General features: G+C 43.4%; 1 protein-coding gene across 2 annotated transcripts in view; it reads right to left on the minus strand.

The window, feature by feature from the left end:
- Positions 1-21,675, minus strand: part of sorl1 (sortilin-related receptor, L(DLR class) A repeats containing) — a 76,259-nt gene that overhangs the window by 43,176 nt on the left and 11,408 nt on the right. For both annotated transcript variants that reach the window (XM_024444864.2, XM_024444863.2), the window contains exons 2-6: positions 16,146-16,262; positions 14,528-14,662; positions 11,136-11,297; positions 10,598-10,665; positions 8,532-8,712 (exon numbers count right to left, since the gene is read on the minus strand). In XM_024444864.2, the coding sequence (XP_024300632.1) occupies positions 8,532-8,712; positions 10,598-10,665; positions 11,136-11,297; positions 14,528-14,662; positions 16,146-16,262 (663 nt within the window). The remainder of the gene's footprint in view (positions 1-8,531; positions 8,713-10,597; positions 10,666-11,135; positions 11,298-14,527; positions 14,663-16,145; positions 16,263-21,675) is intronic.

The following is a 21,675-nucleotide window of genomic DNA, read 5'->3' on the forward strand; positions in this document are numbered from 1 at the left end:
GCCTGTATTGTTATGTGTGCTCCTCCTGCTTGTGATGTCTGGAGCCTGTATTGTTATGTGTGCTCCTCACTGCTTGTGATGTCTGGAGCCTGTATTGTTATGTGTGCTCCTCCTGCTTGTGATGTCTGGAGCCTGTATTGTTATGTGCGCTCCTCCCTGCTTGTGATGTCTGGAGCCTGTATTGTTATGTGCGTTCCTCCCTGCTTGTGATGTCTGGAGCCTGTATTGTTATGTGTGCTCCTCCCTGCTTGTGATGTCTGGAGCCTGTATTGTTATGTGTGCTCCTCCCTGCTTGTGATGTCTGGAGCCTGTATTGTTATGTGTGCTCCTCCCTGCTTGTGATGTCTGGAGCCTGTATTGTTATGTGCGCTCCTCCCTGCTTGTGATGTCTGGAGCCTGTATTGTTATGTGTGCTCCTCCCTGCTTGTGATGTCTGGAGCCTGTATTGTTATGTGCGCTCCTCCCTGCTTGTGATGTCTGGAGCCTGTATTGTTATGTGCGCTCCTCACTGCTTGTGATGTCTGGAGCCTGTATTGTTATGTGTGCTCCTCCCTGCTTGTGATGTCTGGAGCCTGTATTGTTATGTGCGCTCCTCCCTGCTTGTGATGTCTGGAGCCTGTATTGTTATGTGTGCTCCTCCCTGCTTGTGATGTCTGGAGCCTGTATTGTTATGTGCGCTCCTCACTGCTTGTGATGTCTGGAGCCTGTATTGTTATGTGCGCTCCTCCCTGCTTGTGATGTCTGGAGCCTGTATTGTTATGTGCGCTCCTCCCTGCTTGTGATGTCTGGAGCCTGTATTGTTATGTGTGCTCCTCCCTGCTTGTGATGTCTGGAGCCTGTATTGTTATGTGTGCTCCTCCCTGCTTGTGATGTCTGGAGCCTGTATTGTTATGTGCGCTCCTCCCTGCTTGTGATGTCTGGAGCCTGTATTGTTATGTGCGCTCCTCCCTGCTTGTGATGTCTGGAGCCTGTATTGTTATGTGTGCTCCTCCCTGCTTGTGATGTCTGGAGCCTGTATTGTTATGTGTGCTCCTCCCTGCTTGTGATGTCTGGAGCCTGTATTGTTATGTGCGCTCCTCACTGCTTGTGATGTCTGGAGCCTGTATTGTTATGTGTGCTCCTCACTGCTTGTGATGTCTGGAGCCTGTATTGTTATGTGTGCTCCTCCCTGCTTGTGATGTCTGGAGCCTGTATTGTTATGTGTGCTCCTCCCTGCTTGTGATGTCTGGAGCTGTATTGTTATGTGCGCTCCTCACTGCTTGTGATGTCTGGAGCCTGTATTGTTATGTGCGCTCCTCCCTGCTTGTGATGTCTGGAGCCTGTATTGTTATGTGCGCTCCTCCCTGCTTGTGATGTCTGGAGCCTGTATTGTTATGTGCGCTCCTCCCTGCTTGTGATGTCTGGAGCCTGTATTGTTATGTGCGCTCCTCCCTGCTTGTGATGTCTGGAGCCTGTATTGTTATGTGTGCTCCACCCTGCTTGTGATGTCTGGAGCCTGTATTGTTATGTGTGCTCCTCCCTGCTTGTGATGTCTGGAGCCTGTATTGTTATGTGTGCTCCTCCCTGCTTGTGATGTCTGGAGCCTGTATTGTTATGTGCGCTCCTCCCTGCTTGTGATGTCTGGAGCCTGTATTGTTATGTGCGCTCCTCACTGCTTGTGATGTCTGGAGCCTGTATTGTTATGTGCGCTCCTCCCTGCTTGTGATGTCTGGAGCCTGTATTGTTATGTGTGCTCCTCCCTGCTTGTGATGTCTGGAGCCTGTATTGTTATGTGCGCTCCTCCCTGCTTGTGATGTCTGGAGCCTGTATTGTTATGTGTGCTCCTCCCTGCTTGTGATGTCTGGAGCCTGTATTGTTATGTGTGCTCCTCACTGCTTGTGATGTCTGGAGCCTGTATTGTTATGTGCGCTCCTCACTGCTTGTGATGTCTGGAGCCTGTATTGTTATGTGCGCTCCTCACTGCTTGTGATGTCTGGAGCCTGTATTGTTATGTGTGCTCCTCCCTGCTTGTGATGTCTGGAGCCTGTATTGTTATGTGCGCTCCTCACTGCTTGTGATGTCTGGAGCCTGTATTGTTATGTGCGCTCCTCACTGCTTGTGATGTCTGGAACCTGTATTGTTATGTGCGCTCCTCCCTGCTTGTGATGTCTGGAGCCTGTATTGTTATGTGCGCTCCTCACTGCTTGTGATGTCTGGAGCCTGTATTGTTATGTGTGCTCCTCCCTGCTTGTGATGTCTGGAGCCTGTATTGTTATGTGTGCTCCTCCCTGCTTGTGATGTCTGGAGCCTGTATTGTTATGTGTGCTCCTCCCTGCTTGTGATGTCTGGAGCCTGTATTGTTATGTGCGCTCCTCCCTGCTTGTGATGTCTGGAGCCTGTATTGTTATGTGTGCTCCTCCCTGCTTGTGATGTCTGGAGCCTGTATTGTTATGTGTGCTCCTCCCTGCTTGTGATGTCTGGAGCCTGTATTGTTATGTGTGCTCCTCCCTGCTTGTGATGTCTGGAGCCTGTATTGTTATGTGCGCTCCTCACTGCTTGTGATGTCTGGAGCCTGTATTGTTATGTGCGCTCCTCCCTGCTTGTGATGTCTGGAGCCTGTATTGTTATGTGCGCTCCTCACTGCTTGCCTAGATTAGATTTGCAGATTGACTCGCCACCACGCTGTTTGGAGCTGGAATAGATCAAATGAGCACATTTGTGGCAGAGTGCCTCCTAGAATGGTTGTGTACTCTTCCTAACCTGCTGATTACAGCGAGTGCTTGAACCTCTGGTTGGGTTTATGCTTCACACAAATCCCACCATCCCTGTCTCTGCTGTCCTCCGCAGTTTTGAGCTTTCTCCATTGATAATGAATGAAGAACGGCGGCTTATTTCATCTGAGGCATCGCATTCAGATACAGTCTTACAGATAGAAATGCAATACATAGATCTGTACTCGATTCTCTATTCTACACGGCAACGGCTGTTGTAGGTGATGTATTTCTATGTGAATTGCCATGTTGGATGGCCAGCAGATACTCTGCTGCTTAACTCATCTACAGGAGAGCAACCACCCCACACGACCCAGCCTACCACTCCTCTCCCGCTGTCACAGAGGGGGGTTCTTTCTCATGGCTACCCATGTATTTCCATGGTAATATAAAATGTATTTTCAAAGTAATAAATATATAGATATTTTTAAAAGCATTCATGATTTGGGTAAATGTAATATACTAACTATTACTCTTGTTAAAAACATGAAATGGTATTACATTTGGTGAATAGCACGTTATGCTTGCCTGTCTTGACTTGGAACTTGACTCGGGACTTGAGTGCTAAGACTTGAGACTTACGTGTGACTTGTAAAACAATGACTTGGTCCCACCTCTGGTAGGGTCGACATTATGAAGTATGCTTGTAGCTGTGAATGTTGAGTCAATTGATTTGTAAGAGACTGATATGAATAAAGATAAGGTAGTTACAACGTACAAACATTCACAATACACAATGTGCATATTTATAGGGGTTTAAGAAGCTAAGCAGCAGCGCAGAACCTCAGATCTCCATTCAGTTTCTTTTACAGAAACACCACTTCCTCATAGTGAAAATGCCCCAAACAGCGGTCTTCTGCAATTGTACTTTCAGTCTCTCTCTTTCCCCTTTCCGCTACGTGTGTGTGTGTGTGTGTGTGTGTGTGTGTGTGTGTGTGTGTGTGTGTATATGTGTGTGTGTAGTAATGCCAGGATTCAGATACGTGTGTTTGGCCATGGTTGTTTAACAACAGCGTTGACTGCAGTGAGTCTGCGTGGTTATTCAGGGCTATAGGACTGAGTTTGCACAGACAGAAATCGTTACCCGTAATTGGCTCAGAATAGACATGTGTGCTATCAAATGCAAACTAATATCTCAGCCTAGTTTTGATGGGATCGGTATGTATCAGACCACATTAACCCCAGTGTTCCACAGTGCATGACATGGCCCGTCTCTCCAGTCCACATTGTGTACACAACAAAAGGTATTCCTCTTTTCATGGAGGAGTCAATAATTAAGTTCCTCTTTCATTGTATGACGCTTTATTGGACTGCATGCGCCCAGGCAAAGCACGCTGGATATTTGTGACGCAGATTCACAGCCAAGGAAGGAGCCTGGGATCAAACCGTCCCCATCTGTTTCAAAAAGCAGCAGTCGGGCGCCTGTGGTTTCCATACGCCAAACAACGTGCGACTTTATCGCAAACAGACACTGCTGGGGTTATAGGAGGCCAAATACTTTAGCTAGGGATAAGATACTACCTTTAGAACGATTCTATGCACGTGGTGGACTTATCAGGTATTTAAGCCTACCAGTTCAATATGATGGTTTTGACTAATGACTTACAGTCCCTCAGAAAGTATTCATGCCCCTTAAATTATTCCACATTTTGTTGCGTCACAGCCGGAATAAAAAATGTCTCATCCATCTCCAAACAATACCCCATAAAGGCAAAGTGAAAACATGTTCGTAGACATTGTTGCACAATTTTTGGAAAAGAAATACTGAAATATCAAATTTACATAAGTATTCACACACCTGAATCAATACATGTTAAAATCACCTTTGGCTGCGATTACAGCTGTGAGTCTTTCTGGGTAAGTCTCTAAGAGCTTTGCACACCTGGAATGTAAAACATTTACACATCATTATTTTTATTTTATTCTTCAAGCTCTGTCAAGTTGGTTGTTGATCATTGCTAGACAGCCATTTTCAAGTTTTGCCATAGATTTCTAAGACAATTTAAGTCAAACTTTAACTAGGCCACTTAGGAACATTCTGTTGTCTTGGTAAGCAACCAGGGTGTATATTTGGCCTTGTGTTTTAGGTTTTTGTACTGGTGAATGTTTTCCCCAGTGTCTATTGGAAAGCAGACAACCAGGTTTTACTCTATGATCTTGCCTCTGCTTAGCTCTTCTCCCTAGTCCTTGCCAACGACAAGCATACCATAACATGATGCAGCCATCACCATGCTTGAAAATATGAAGAGTGGTACTCAGTGATGTGTTGTGTTTGCCCCAAATATAACACTTTGCTTTCAGGACAAAGTTAATTTCTTTGCTACATTTTTTGCAGTTTTACTTTAGTGCCTTGTTGCAAACAGGATGTATGTTTTGGAATATTTTTATTCTGTACAGGCTGCCTTCTTTTCACTCTGCCAATTAGGTTAGTATTGTGGGGTAACTACAATGTTGTAGATCAAACCTCAGTTTTCTCCTATCACAGCCATTAAACTCTGTTCCTCACCCAGGAGAGTCATGACACAAAGGCCTCAGATCAGCTTGGTAAATAGCTGACAACAACCAGACCCTCTTACCCACAGAAGAGGGGAAGGGGGGGTGGCCCGGTTTTGACACCTTAACACTCGGTCGTAAATTAGGCAGGAGGAGAATCTCTCCCTTTGCTCCTCAGTATTGGGAAAGAAATGTGCTTTGTCTCCAGAAGATTTTTGCCCCAAAAACCTTTTTGCCCAGAAAGTGAACATTGGAACATCTGAATGTTTCGAATGATCAGTGGAGACTTAAAGAATATATATTGTCATATTCTTTATTATTTTGATGTCATTAAGGATGATATCAAGAAATAACTCTGAAAGTGTCAAGTTAACATCTAAATGTTATACAAAATATATGATTAAGTATGAGAGTTTTTTTGTTAAGATAGGAATGTGATTTTAGTCTTCTAATGAGATAATTGTTTTTCATATAAACTTTTGCCCAGTCAGTAGCCACGCCCCAAGTGAGCACAGACATCGTGTCGGCATGATTGAATGACCCCATTTCCCTGAGGATAAAAAGCCTTGATAACAAAATTTACAACAGACCCGAACATTGCCGGGTTGCTACTGACATGTAAAGTGGTCGGGAGCTGAACCCTGAATAATCAATCTTGAGACCAGCAGACGTGAAGCATGAGCTAAACATTACAAACGGTTGGAAACTCAAAACGAGGCGAAGAAGATAAAAACTAGGCATTAAAATCTCCAGTCTGCAGCTGGGCATGTAAAAGTGGTCCTAGAACTTTGACTAAAGACACGAGGTGGGAAAGAAGAAAATTCCATCTCAGACAATCACTGAGTATCTGTTCTGAAGAAACACTCCACTCCAAGCCAGGACAAGGACATTGCGACTTCTGGTGAAAAATCAGAGCCTTACATTATCGAGCCATTCCCCATAGAAGGATTGATTGGTTTCAACAGAGACACAACAAACAAGGACATATACACATAAATACATTGCATTTCTAACCCAAACGGGTGGCAGTTCGTGTGCAAGTTATAGGATTAATGTGAGAACAGTCCCAGAATGTATCCACGATAAATGTCCCTTTCTCCTCTCTCTCTATTTTCCCCACTTCCTCTGTCAACCATGCTTACCTGCAAGGAAACACGGTGCGGTGTTTCCTCTGACACATTGGTGCAGCTGGCTTCCGGTTTGGATGTGTGTTGTGTCAAGAAGCAGTGCGGCTAGGTAGGGTTGTGTTTCGGAGGACGCATGGCTCTCGACCTTCGCCTCTCCTGAGTCCGTACGGGAGTTGCAGCAATGAGACAAGACTGTAACTACTACCAATTGGATACCACGAGATTAGGGAGAAAAAAAAGTCCAGCAATAGCCAGGACCGTCTCCTAAAGTTGATTCAGCTGTGGGGCACCACCAGAGCTTGCTCATGAATGGCAGCAGGCAGGTGTGAGTGCATCTGCATGCACAGTGAGGTTAAGACTTTTGGAGGATGGCCTGGAAGGGCAGCAAAGAAGCCACTTCTCTCCAGGAAAAACATCAGGGACAGACTGATATGCTGCAATAGGTACAGGGATTGGACTGCTGAGGACTGGGGTAAAGTCATTTTCTCTGATGAATCCCCCCTCCGATTGTTTAGGGCATCCGGAAAAAAGCTTGTCCGGAGAAGACAAGGTGAGCGCTACCGTCAGTCCTGTGTCATGCCAACAGTAAAGCATCCTGAGACCATTCATGTGTGAGGTTGCTTCTCAGCCAAGGGAGTGGGCTCACTCACAATTTTGCCTAAGAACACAGCCATGAATAAAGAATAAAGAACACATCCTCAGAGAGCAACTTCTCCGAACCATCCAGGAACAGTTTGGTGACGAACAATGCCTTTTCCAGCATGATGGAGCACCTTGCCATAAGGCAAAAGTGATAACTAAATGGATCGGGGAACAAAACATCAATATGTTGGATCCATGGCCAGGAAACTCCCCAGACCTTAAAATGCCATAGAGAACTTGTGGTCAATCCTCAAGAGGCGGGTGGACAAACAAAACCCCACAAATTCTGACAAACTCCAAGCATTGATTATGCAAGAATGGGCTGCCATCAGTCAGGATGTGGCCCAGAAGTTAACTGACAGCATGCCAGGGCAGATTGCAGAGGTCTTGAAAAAGAAGGTTCAACACTGCAAATATTGACTCCTTGCATCAACTTCATGTAATTGTCAATAAAAGCCTTTGACACTTATGAAGTGCTTGTAATTATACTTCAGTATTACATAGTAACATTCTGACAAAAATATCTAGACACTGAAGCAGCTAACTTTGTGAAAATTAATATTTGTGTCATTCTCAAAATTTGGCCATGACTGTATGTGTATTCGGTATTACTATTTAGTTAGTTATTAAATAAACAATTAAATACATTTGTTTAGTTCTGAATAGTCAAAAAAGGATGGGGTTCTTGCGGATTCAAGAAGTCTGCGACGTTCCAAATGAGACTGATATGAGGTAATGATTAATAAATGATTGTTATCGATATACAACTTTTATAGTTTAATTCAGGAGATGGTAACTCATTAAACAACTTCTTGCGTGGTGCACAAAATTCCTAATCAGTTCATTGTTACATGACTCATTTAAATGGGGTAACAATTAAACATAGTTAGTGGATTGAATAAATAACAGTCATCAGATTAATGAAGGTCACGTCACGACATCTGTAACTGTTTTAAAGTCACCATTGGTGAAATCCCTGAGCGGTTTCCTTCCTCACCGGCACCTGAGTTAGTAAGGACACCTGTATCTTTGTAGTAACTGGGTATATTGATACACCATCCAAAGTATAATTAATAACTTCGCCGTGCCCAAAGGGATATTCAAGGTCTGCTTTTTTATACATTTTTTACCCATCTACCAATAGGTGCCCTTCGTTGCGAGGTATTGAAAAACCTCTCTGGTCTTAGTTGTATCCATGGTTGAAATTCACTGCTCGACTGAGGGACCTTAAAGATAACTGCATGTGTACAGAGATGAGGTAGTCCTAAAAAACATGCTTAACACTATTATTGCACTATTTAATCTATTTCAACAACAAAATGTGGAAAAAGTCAAGGGTGTGAATACTTTCTGAAGGCACTGTAATAGAACATAGTTAAGATTAGACCACCCAATGTTTGTGTTGTTAAAATAATCAATGTGGGCATTCCTCTCCATAATAACATGAGCATTCTCAACACTGCAAGAGCAACAGCATGCCTGTCATGTATAATTCCCCCTGAAAGTCAACCTCACTTACTGTGGAAGTGGTGGCGAACATGTACTTGTCCCGGAGCTGGAAGTTGTCCACTCTCTCTAGGACGACTCGGCGGTTCTGCTCACTCTGGAAGAAGTCGGTGCTGCTGAGGATGCTGGACACCCCCTGGGGCTCGTGCCTCTGGACCAGCACCGTGGTGGGGGAGTCGTACGGTTCCACACCCCTGGAAAGATGCAGAAAACGGCCGCAAGTGGGACATAGGTAGGGCCAAAGGTTTTTCTTTGTTGACCATGTGAACTGAACTGGAAGAATTTATTGGCCAAGGGCCTTGGAATTCTTCCCATTCAGATAGCATGGTCTGGACGTCTAACCCTAGCTAAACCCTCCACATCCACGCCTTTAAATCATTAACAGATCGGTCAAATCCCTCCAAAGCAGGGCTTTATCTTTTATGGATGGGGTTTGAAAGGAAAATATGTTTTTTGTTTGAATGTGCCACTCTCCTGCCTAGGCCTACTATTTGTGGTGAGAGACACACGGCACTGAAAGTGTCGCAATCATCATCATTATCAGATTGTTTTAAGCAAGTTTGTTGTTTTTGATGTGCTTGATAGACCTTTTCTCTGCAAACTCTGCGCTTCTGGCACTCCAGGCAGGCTCAAGCAAACGTTCAAAGTATTTGAAAGATTTAAAACACTATTTGAACCCAGATCTGATTGATAGCAGGGTTCAAAATCCTTTAGGTGTTACCAGTGTCATTAAGCCATTCACACATAGTGAGCCCCAAATAAAAATCTTGTAATCGGTCTCTCTCTTCCTCAGGGATCGTAGTGGCATTTTCTTTGCATTGTCATTCAGACTCATATCAAACATCTCCAATCTAAAATCAAATCTAGAGTCGGCTTTCTATTCCACAACAAAGCCTCCTTCACTCACGCCGCCAAACTTACCCTAGTAAAACTGACTATCCTACCAATCCTTGACTTCGGCGATGTCATCTACAAAATAGCTTCCAATACTCTACTCAGCAAACTGGATGCAGTTTATCACAGTGCCATCCGTTTTGTTACTAAAGCACCTTATACCACCCACCACTGCGACCTGTATGCTCTAGTCGGCTGGCCCTCGCTACATATTCGTCGCCAGACCCACTGGCTCCAGGTCATCTACAAGTCCATGCTAGGTAAAGCTCCGCCTTATCTCAGTTCACTGGTCACGATGGCAACACCCACCCGTAGCACGCGCTCCAGCAGGTGTATCTCACTGATCATCCCTAAAGCCAACACCTCATTTGGCCGCCTTTCGTTCCAGTTCTCTGCTGCCTGTGACTGGAACGAATTGCTCAAATCGCCAAAGTTGGAGACTTTTATCTCCCTCACCAACTTCAAACATCTGCTATCTGAGCAGCTAACCGATCGCTGCAGCTGTACATAGTCTATCGGTAAATAGACCACCCAATTTTACCTACCTCATCCCCATACTGTTTATATTTATTTACTTTTCTGCTCTTTTGCACACCAATATCTCCACCTGTACATGACCATCTGATCATTTATCACTCCAGTGTTAATCTGCAAAATTGTAATTATTCGCCTACCTCCTCATGCCTTTTGCACACAATGTATATAGACTCTCTTTTTTTTCTACTGTGTTATTGACTTGTTTACTCCATGTGTAACTCTGTGTTGTCTGTTCACACTGCTTTGCTTTATCTTGGCCAGGTCGCAGTTGCAAATGAGAACTTGTTCTCAACTAGCCTACCTGGTTAAATAAAGGTGAAATAAAAAAATAAAAAATTACAAGGGCCAATCTAATCTATATATTTAACTTGGAGAGGCAGGGGGTTAGCTGGCGAGCTGCATGCTTGGTAAGCAGACAGAAATCGGAAGACATTAAGGTCTAGTGAGGGCCAGATGATGGAGGAGGCAGGCAGTCACAGAAAAACAGGAAGTAAACAGGAAATGAAGACACACACGCACATCCCACCCATCCCCAGACCGATGCTTTAATGTTTTGCAGACAGTCTGATACTCAACATCGACAATTGGTTATACTGATGACTGTACGTTCTGCCTCTCCTCACACAATCACAGGGGCATTGATCTTACCAGAAATAGGCCTTCACGTGCTCTTGGATCAACACCCATGTCTCTCCAAAATCGTCAGATTTCCATAGCTGCAAAAATAACAGAGGCGGGGGGGTGGGGAGTAAATGTAGGTCAGGGGCTCATTTGCACATGTTGACTCCAGGCTGCATAGAACTGGCAGAATGTTTGAGAGTTAACCATTTTCCATCATTTCTGTTAAGCTGAAACGTGAATAAGTAGTTAGGAAAAATTCCACAAAATGTATTGTGTTTTTCAGAGAGACAGTTTAGTATATGCAGCTGTGACATTTAATTACTATTTGCATTATGAAATATTGGCTGTGTTTCTCTAGAACACTGTATTATAAACCAAATGCTGTGGGCTATAGTATGGCAATCCAGCGTATGGAGTAGAGCCATTAGTCCACATAGGCATCTAACCCCAAACCAAAATGGTGGACACAGAGCTACAGGCAAAGCGCTGATCATCATAATAGACACCTCCTGCACAAAGATCTCCATTTCTATAGCAGTCAGTTCTATAGCAGTCAGTTGAGTACCTGTTTGTTGGGGTGGGAGCTGTCATAGCCCAGGACCAGGTTGGCCCTCTTGCTGTGCAGCAGCAGGTCTGTGGGCTTGAAGGGGATGGAGAACCCCTGGATGGTCTTGCAGAAGTCAAAGGAGTTCCAGAGGTAGCTGTTGGTGCTGTCTGCAAAGAGGTACTAGAACAAGAGAAGGACAAGACAGGCCAAGGTTAGACTAAATACCCACTGGGGTCTGTTTAGGAGTGTTAAGGAATGTTAAGATAGAAATATATTGTGTAGAAGAAATAGGACATTCTTTCCTGTAGAACAGAGAATCAGTCTTGCTCTATACATAGCATTTGTATTTGTACCTGCAACTTTCTAAACTGAATCAACCTGCTAAAACGTCAAGTCTGACTGATTTCAACAAACTAGAATAGTAAGAACCGGCCTAATATCTCACCTCCAAATATCTCTCGTCTAGCTATTTCAAAAGACCGTTTGCAAACACCCCCCCAAAAATAATGAGAAATTCAAAATAAATATTCAGAGATATTTAATTTGAAATGCCTAATTGCAAATTCAGATTACGTAATTATACAGGAGCTATAATCCCATGTTGTCGGTCCTTCCTTTGATCTATTTTTTTGAACTGCATTCCCAATAACTCCTATATTCTCAACAGCCTCCACTTGGAAACGGGACAAATACATTTTTACAAATTAGAAAAAAATTACAACAAAACAAGTATTCAACCCCTTTGTTACGGCAAGCCTAAATAAGTTCAGGAGTAAAAATGCGCTGAACAAGTCATAAATTGCATGGATTCACTCTGTGTGCAGTAATAGTGTATGACATGATATTTGAATGACTACCTCATCTCTGTATTCCACACATACAGATCATTTTAAGGTCCCTCAGTCGATTAAGGAATTTCAAACAGATTCATACAAAAATACCAGAGAGGTTTTCCAATGCCTCACAAAAACCTATTGGTAGATGGGTAAAAAAAAAGCTGACATTGAATATCCCTTTTGAGCATGGTGAAGTTGTTAATTACACTTTGGATGGGGTATCAACACACCCAGTCACTACAAAGATACAGGCATCCTTCCTAAATCAGTTGCCGGAGAGAAAGGAAACCACTCATGGATTCCACCATGAGGCCAATGGTGACTTTAATGGCTGTGATAGGAGAAAACTGAGGATGGAACAACAACATTGTAGTTACTCCACAATACTAACCTAAATGACAAAGGAGGAAGCCTGTACAGAATACATTTTCCAAAAGATTGCATCCTGTTTGCAATAAGGCACTAAAGTAAAACTGCAAAACATGTGGCAAAGAAATTAACTTTATGCCCTAAATACAAATCGTTATGTTTGGGGTAAATCCAACACAACATGTCACGGAGTACCGCTCTTCATATTTTCAAGCATGGTGGTGGCTGCATAATGTTATGGGTATGCTTGCCATTAGCAAGGACTATAGATTATTTTTTACGATAAAAATCAAATTAATAGAGCAAAGCACAGGCAAAATTCTAGAGAAAAACCTGGTTCAGTCTGCTTTCCAGACACTGGAAGACAAATTCACCTTTCAGAAGGACAATAACCTAACTCACAAGACCAAATATACACTTGAAGAGGACATTGCATGTTCATGAGTGGTCAAGTTACAGATTTGACTTAAAATCGGCTTGAAAATATGTGGCAAGACTTGGGGCGGCAGCGTAGCCTAGTGGTTAGAGGGTTGGACTAGTAACCGGAAGGTTGCGAGTTCAAACCCCCGAGCTGACAAGGTACACATCTGTCGTTCTGCCCCTGAACAAGGCAGTTAACCCACTGTTCCCAGGCCGTAATTGAAAATAAGAATTTGTTCTTAACTGACTTGCCTGGTTAAATAAAGGTCAAATTTTAAAATTAAATTTAAAAAAAATGGCTGTCTAGCTATGATCAACAACCAACTTGACAGAGCTTGAAGAATAAAATAAAAATAATAATGTGCAAATACTGAACAATCCAGGTATGCAAAGCTCTTAGAGACTTACTCAGAAAGACTGAAAGCTGTAATCGATGCCAGAGGTGATTGTAACATGTATTGACTCGGTGAGTGTGAATACTTGTACACATGGAAACATGAAATGACCCCGGGAATAGAACATCAGTCAGAGATGCAAAAAAAATAAAACATTCAAAATGGGTGAATCTTTCTTTTAAATAGGCAGATCCGTAACCAGTCAGACTCCAGAGAGCGGTATTATTATACAGAACAAAAATACAACAGGTCAGTTGAATGTTCTTTTCTTTGCAGGCCAACCTGAACGATTCCCATTATTATGGACAGAGAGGAACTGATCCTAGATCTGTACTCCTAATCTGAGAAGCTTGCTAAATACAGGCCCTGAATTCAAAAGGGAAAGCTCACAGCTCAATGTGCAGATGAGAAGAAACCACTCATTTCCCATCGTAACCATCTCCATGATGTTGGGAACATGTTGCAGACTGAGAGGGTGGAGTCCTCCAGCTGTTATACCAGGCCGCCCTACCTCGCTCTCTGGAGTCCACCTGTCTGCAGACTGATGGCCCAAGCCTGCAGGGCTCAGAAGGCAGGCCACATGCGAATGCCTGCCTGCTAATGGAACAAACTACGTTTCCCATGCACCCTTACACCTTGCAATAACCTCCACTGGGCTGAGTGCCAGGGGGAACGGCTGGGGGCGGGGCCAGGGCTATGACTCACCGGCACACAATGAGACATAATCGAACACGGCACCGCACCAAACCTCAAGGCACTGCATCGAACAATCTCGAGCTCATGACTGATAACTACGCATGTACACAAACACACACACACACACTATACAGGTAAATCAACCCTAATAAACAACAAGCTCAATAATGTTATGTGCCTTGCGCTGGTTGTGCGGAGATGGGAGAACAAACGAAAAAGAGCTATACACTCAAACTTAGAAAACATAATACAACTCCTATCAGGGCAGTCTTCGATATAGAGAAAGGTCTTAATACAGTGTGTCTTATCATACTGTACACTGAGTAGACAAAACATGACATAGCTTTCACCTGGGGTGAAAGGTGAATGGGCAAAACTAGTAGGTGCCAGGCGCACCGGTTTAAGTGTGCCAAGAACTGCAAAACTGCTGGGTTTTTCATGCTCAACAGTTTCCTGTGTGTATCAAGAATGGTCCTCCACCCAAAGGACATCCAGCCAAATTGACAATTGGGGGAAGCATTGGAGACAACATGGGCCAGCATCCCTGTGGAACACTTTCGACACCTTGTAGAGTCCATGCTTGACGAATTGAGGTTGTTCTGAGGGCCAAAGGGGATGTGACTCAATATTATGAAGGTGTTCCTAATGCTTCGTACACTCAGTGTACGTACCTCTATGGTCTTCAGCCACTTACCCTCTTATTGTCAGCGGGGCTGTGGTAGAACTGGGAGATGACCTGCTTGTTCCCCTCTTTCTCAATCTCCCCACTCAGCTGAAACCTCTCTGAGATGGGGGAGAAGCTGGTTCCATAGTCATAAGACACGTACACCTACCATGTGACAGAGGAGAGAGGAACGAGGTGAGAACATGGAAGTCACAGTACATGGTAAACAAATGAAATCCACTATCGCTGTCTTTTTGTTGTGATGCCTTTTGGACAGGAAAAATGATTTTTGATGAAGGACATTTCTTGTAGAGGACAAAATTATTTTAGAATGGGTGTATTGGGAGGGAGGCCATTAACTGACTCAGTAAAAGGAATCAAAGCATTTAAGCAGTAGCTAGACTTTCCAGCTACAGACTTTATCTACGGAGAGAAACACAATACTTGGGAAAAAGCTTTGTCCATGTTAAGTGACTAGAGAGTTTAGTGTTCCGTTCTGTTCCCTCCTGTCCTGCAGATTCTACCAAAGACAATATACGAGTGAGGTCAGAGCTCTCAGATTCCCGTCAGAGTGCCAGAGACCAAGGATCTCAGACCACAGAGAACAGCACACAAAGACCACTGAATCCACAATGCTGGCTGGAAGTTATATCGAGGAGCGTACTGAACTGGGAGCGGAGAGAGACACAAAACTAACAATTCTTGTACAAATAAACTGTCCTTCACCAGTGGTATCTCTGCGGTTTAGTATCAAACACTTTTTTTTGCAAATGGCATTACATCTAAAGTTAATTTCATTAACCCCTTGAGGAGCGCAGGAGGTCCTTCTTACACTGTGCACAAAAGCAGTGGGAGGTGCTTGGGTTACTGTAAGCTGAGTGTGAGTAACAGGCAGGACAGGGAGCTGATAACATCAAAAGAAGACAGAGTAGAGAGAGAACTATTTTGGTGGTGTAACAGATGGAGGGATTCATCCGTGGCTCAGTGAATCTGATCTGTGAGAGGAGAGGAAGCACACGGCCGGCTGGCAGGCCACGGCGCCATCTCCTTGGCACAGGAGAACAGGTCCGGGCCCCGCAGCACTGACAACACGTGGCCTGTCACTGTCACTGACCAGATGGGCGGCCCGCGCACACAAACACACATGCATGCACGCACACAAACACACATGCATGCACGCACACAAACACACATGGATACACAAAGACAACATGACACAGTCAAACTGTGGTTAACATGGCACTACCATTTCTGCCATGGTAACTCGAACAAAGGAGTCTACAGTTGAAATGGCAGAATCCTATGTGTGTTATCTGAATAGAGGGAAATGTGAATTGAGAGGGAAGAAGATTCAAAAGAGGTTCAAAACAACATGTAGGCGTCAGGCTATGTGGTGGTGGATAGGTTCATGGATATGTTATTTTTGTGCGATTGTGGAACACCATCCAACACAGAAGGTATGTTACTATACTTACAGGAAATGTAGGCTACTACATTAGTGTGCTCACGGGAAGTGTACAACTGTACTCGCAGGAAGTGTTCTACTGTAGTCACAGGTAGTGTATTCCGGTACACAGAGGAAGTGTACTACTGTACTTACAGAAAGTGTACTACTGTATGCGCAGGAAGTGTACTACTGTGTACTCACCGAGCTAGTCTTGGGACCTGCGGCTCCGACACTGTCTCTGGCCAGCGCCACAATGACATTGCTCTTCTCCCCGGCCCAGTGCACCACCATCTGGTTGTGGGAATCGTTCAGGTTGGCCTGCAAAGAAAAGAACATTCAACTGACCTGTTGTATTTTTGTTCTGTTTGGTCAAAATGCAGCTCAACTCAAGAGTCCAATGAACTAAGCGACTATCTGATAAATTACAGAGGCTTTTATATCAGATAAAAATCCTTGGACCATATCAAATGTGTTATGAAACGCTATTATCAGCTCCACATTGTAATGATTTTGCTGGGTTCGCAGCACCTGCTTAGCTGGTAGAAATCAGTGAAAGGTTGCTGTACCTTGCCTGGCTGTGTCTGGTGTATTGAACAGGGCTGTTGTGCTTTTCTTTATTCATCCTTTTAACCAGTTAAGCTCACTGGCGCACGTTACTATGGCAACGGACTTCGTGGTCTTATTGTTATGACCTTGTGAGGAGCACCTGGCTAAAGGCTCCTATCTGTGAGTGTGTGTGAGTGAGAGAGACAGTGAGCGAGAGAACAAGCAGTGAGCAGCTTTACCTCACATCGCCCACTTTCAGAGGCCTTCACTGTGTCCATTGAAACAACACAATGCTGCTATACTAAGTGCTTGTGGTAGATGTAATAGTGTAAAAGCAGAAGGCACAGGTCAAACAAACGCCAACGCTCCATTGGTGCAGCTCTGACATTAAGATCTGTGAAGTGTGAGTCCACAAAAAAGTATGTCATTTTAATTCCCACTGCCGTTGCCTCTCATCTGAGCGCTCCTCTCTCTCATTCTTCATGTATCATTCTGCAGGGGGCTGTGGCTCTTTGAAAAGCTCGGTTTTCTCCCTTTACTACAGTATTTCTACAGACTTGCACTGTTGACAACACAAAGACTGTAATTTCTGTCTAAATGATGAACAGACGTTCCTCTTCTTTCAGTGGTAACTTTACACCCACTATTGGTACTACGGCTTGTAGACTTAGTAATGGAATGTGATTTCTGCCGCAAATTGCTACAAAACAGCCTGCAAGGGTTTGTTGTGTGTGTATAAGCATGATTTCAGCAGGAACATTCTAATACGGTAACCCATTCCATGTAATAACATTCTCATTCGCTGAGATCAGAGTTCCAAAATAGTAGAAGAACACTTCTACTAACGGGACTTGTCTAATAAGAAACGCTCATTCAGAACGTGTTAAAACATTTCACTACGGTGGGCCCTACTGAACACATCCCAGGAGGTCAGCTGAGTCAAAGGCAAGGCCGTCTTCAAGGCTGAGATGACTCTGCGGGAAATCTCAGAGCCGTTTAAGCCTCGTTGCCCGCCGACCATGTAAAAGGGTGCCGGCGTGGTCCTCCTGACACAGCTGAATCGGGAGAGTGATGGCACTGGTAAACTGCTGCAAATGGCATCGTGAGACACAATCTATTAATCTCGCCGCGCTCGATAACAAATCAACCATTAACAGGTAATGACGTGAGCGTCACTCAAACCATCTCCAGCTACGTGAAGCATTGGACTATGCTTGGGGTTAGGGCCTCATAAACTCACTGTTGTCCGTTTGGTCCCAAAAGGCCTGGCTACCATTCGCTAAATCTCACAACACAGCTTTTAGGGTAGATGGGACTGACTGTAACTGCCTTCTATTTAGATTTGTGATTAATTAATAATAGGTCTAATCACTGTGTCTTTAAAGTCTTTGTGTGTAGACATTTTGGGCTACCTCGAGCACAATGGCATCTCCTATTGCTTGTGGTCTTGCAAGTGATTGACGTTATTACCAAAGACAGTGCAGCATGAAAAGGCTATAACTGCTTCTCCAAAAGAAATCCCTGATCACACTTGTAGGCGATGTCATGGCGACGTTGGCGAGCAAAGCTCATGCGTAGAAACACGTAATCGGGTCGAATGGTCGTCTCGTGCCAAACTGAGCATGTGCAGGCCAAATCAAAGGCACTCCTTCGATATAGAGTTGTTTTTGACAAAAATGAAAACGTGTCAGTTTGTCACTTTCATAAGGTTGGAATAATAACATTTAACTACTTAAAGCATTGGCTCGGATCTAGGTTTTGCCTTTAGATTGAGAAAATTAACAAGTAAGGAAGAAATTTTCACTTCGGTCATTGACTTCTCAAACCCCAAATACCAGCCTGGTCTGTTTGGTCTGTTTCGTAAGCGTTCCAGGAAGTCTCTGATGTCACAGAGGCCTTGAAGTAAATGTTGGGCCCGAAAATGTGCCTAACTTTGATTTTTAGCATAGATAGTCATGATTGATAGTATGCCCAGTTAGAGGACAGAAAGTTGCAAAGAAAGAAGTGACCCTGTACATAAAAAATACAACCAGCAGTCTTCACCAAGCAAGTCCCAGGGATTCTAACAATACAAATTCCTTTGCATTAGTGCATTGACGTAAGCTCTGGTATCACCAGACAAGCCAAAATTATTCAACACCAAGTCAGGAAGAATGCAGGCCCATTTCTCCTTTATTTATTTACTTATTTTTTTATAGACTTGGCCAAACCTTGAAGGAACAGTAAATTAATCTGGCCATAGCTCAAGGCTCATGCTCCTTTTGCACTAACCGGGCGAAGCTAGATTAATATCAGTTGCAAAACATCATCAGAATGGAAAAGGAAGTATGCAAACCATGCTTTACAAAAGCCAGGAGACACTTTCGTGGTACCAAAAACAACATTCTCTCCTTTTCTCTTCTCATGTACCCTCCTTTCTTTGAGAAGCATGGTTGTGTTCAGTGGAGAGAAATTGATTTGAAACGAGTGAAACAGGGAGGTTGGCTAATACCTGAACTTGTCCAAGAAACGCTCTTTTTCTTTTACCCTACTAAACGCAACCCTGGCGCTACTACGTCAAATCGGTTTCCTCAACAACAACAAGCAAATAGGGTGAGTATACATCTCCCCCATCAAGTTTTCCCTCATTATTTAAGAGAGCATAATGAACCACGGCTGAAAGAGTGTCACTGTTGGAGCGGCGCTGAACCGCCGATGATACATTTGCATTTTCAAACTACCAGTGTGTATTTTTGGCTGGATGCAGCACAATCGAGCCACTGTCCTCTGTGACAGTCATACCACACATTATTTAATATATATATACATACATACACACACACACTGGATGATGGCCAGCTAGCTGCGACAGGACCTGATGTAAATGTGTTATAGGCTAGATGTTTATCTCCCCATGGTGTAGTCTGGGCTCGGCTATGTTATATAAAAGGGCTGCCCTGCTCTGTGGAATCTCTGAAGTGGGCTCCTTGACAGAGACTAGAGAGTCCTTCTTCACAAGGCTGAATGATAAGTGGGTTAACATGGCAGATCATGGTGAATGTCTCAATGCTGTTGCCAGCTGAAGAGTAGCCAGCCAGCAAAACATTAGTGAGTGCCTGGCACATTCTTTTGGGGTAAAATGTGAGAAACAAGCTTGAAGTGAGACTTGAAGTGAACTTGGTGTGTGTGTGCGTACACATTTTACTATACTTGTGAGTACCAGAAGTATTCACTTTAGTAAACCAACACAAATTCAGAGAAGTGAGGAACATTTTGCAGATCCACAATTTTAGACATAGGGGTTATGTTTAGGATTAGAGTTTGGGTTAGGGGTTAAGGTTAGGGTCAGGGAAAATAGGATTTTGAATGGGAATCAATTGTTGGTCCACAAAAACATATACAGTACCGGTCAAAAGTTTGGACACACCTACTCATTCAAAGGTTTTTCTTTATTTGACTATTTTCTACATTGTAGAATAGTGAAGAAATCAAAACTAATGAAATAGTACATATGGAATCATGTAGTAACCCCCAAAAAAGTGTTAAACAAATAAAAACATTTCTTATTTGAGAATTTTCAAAGTAGCCACCCTTTGCCTTGACGACCGCTTTGCACACTCTTGTCATTCTCTCAACCATCTTCACGAGGTAGACACCTGGAATGCATTTCAATTAACAGGTGTGCCTTGGAAAGAAATTCCACAAATGTACTTTTAACAACTTAATGAGTTTGAGCCAATCAGTTACTTCATAGATGTCTTCACTGTTATTCTAAAATTTAGAAAACAGTAAAAACAAAAGAAAAACCCTGGAATGAGTAGGCGTGTCCAAACTTTGGACTTGTACTGTAGCTGTGTGTGTGGTGTGTTCGTTCCTTGGAAGGTTAAGTTGGTTCAGCACAAACATTCATTCAGCTCCAGGTGATTTATAGTACAGTTGAAGTCGAAAGTTTACATACACTTAGGTTGGAGTCATTAAAACTCGTTTTTCAACCACTCCACAAATTTCTTGTTAACAAACTATAGTTTTGGCAAGTCAGTTAGGACATCTACTTTGTGCATGACACAAGTAATTTTTCCAACAATTGTTTACAGACAGATTATTTCACATATAATTCACTGTATCACAATTCCACTGGGTCAGAAGTTTACATACACTAAGTTGACTGTGCCTTTAAACAGCTTGGAAAATTCCAGAATATGATGTCATGGCTTTAGAAGCCTCTGACAGGTTAATTGACATTATTTGAGTGTACCTGTGGATGTATTTCAAGGCCTACCTTCAAACTCACTGCCTCTTTGGCAAAATGGGAAGGAAAATTAGCCAAGACCTCAGAATAAAAATTGTACACCTCCACAAGTCTGGTTCATCCTTGGGAGCAATTTCCAAACGCCTGAAGGTACCACGTTCATCTGTACAAACAATAGCACGCAAGTATAAACACCATGAGACCACGCAGCCATCATACCACTCAGGAAGAAGAAACATTCTGTCTCCTAGAGATGAACGTACTTTGGTGTGAAAAGTGCAAATCAATCCCAGAACAGCAGCAAAAGGACCCTGTGAAGATGCTGAAGGACACAGGTACAAAAGTATCTACATCCACAGTAAAACAAGTCATATATCAACATAATCTGAAAAGCCACTCAGCAAGGAGGAAGCCAGTGCTCCAAAACTACCATTAAAAAAAAAACAGACTACGGATTGCAACTGCATATAGGAGCAAAGATAGTACTTTTTGGAGAAAATGTCCTCTGGTCTGATGAAACAAAAATAGAACTGTTTGGTCATAATGACCTTCATTATGTTTGGAGGGAAAAGTGAGAGCTTGCAAGACAAAGAACACCATCCCAACCATGAAGCACGGTGGTGACAGCTTCATGCTTTGGGAGTGCTTTGTTGCAGGAGGGACTGGTGCACTTCACAAAATAGATGGCATCATGAAGATGGAAAAGTATGTGGATATATTGAAGCAACATCTCAAGATATCACTCAGAAAGTTCAAGCTTGGTCGCAAATGGGTCTTCCAAATGGACAATGACCCGAAGCATACTTCCAAAGTTGTGACAAAATGGCTTAAGGACAACAAAGTCAAGGTATTGGAATGGCCATTACAAAGCCCTGACCTCAATCCCATAGAAAACTTGTGGGCTGAACTGAAAAAGCGTGTGCGAGCAAGGAGGCATACAAACCTGACTCAGTTACA

This window comes from Oncorhynchus tshawytscha, linkage group LG14 (assembly GCF_018296145.1).
Source record: "Oncorhynchus tshawytscha isolate Ot180627B linkage group LG14, Otsh_v2.0, whole genome shotgun sequence".
In the NCBI taxonomy this organism is placed as follows: Eukaryota; Metazoa; Chordata; class Actinopteri; order Salmoniformes; family Salmonidae; genus Oncorhynchus; species Oncorhynchus tshawytscha.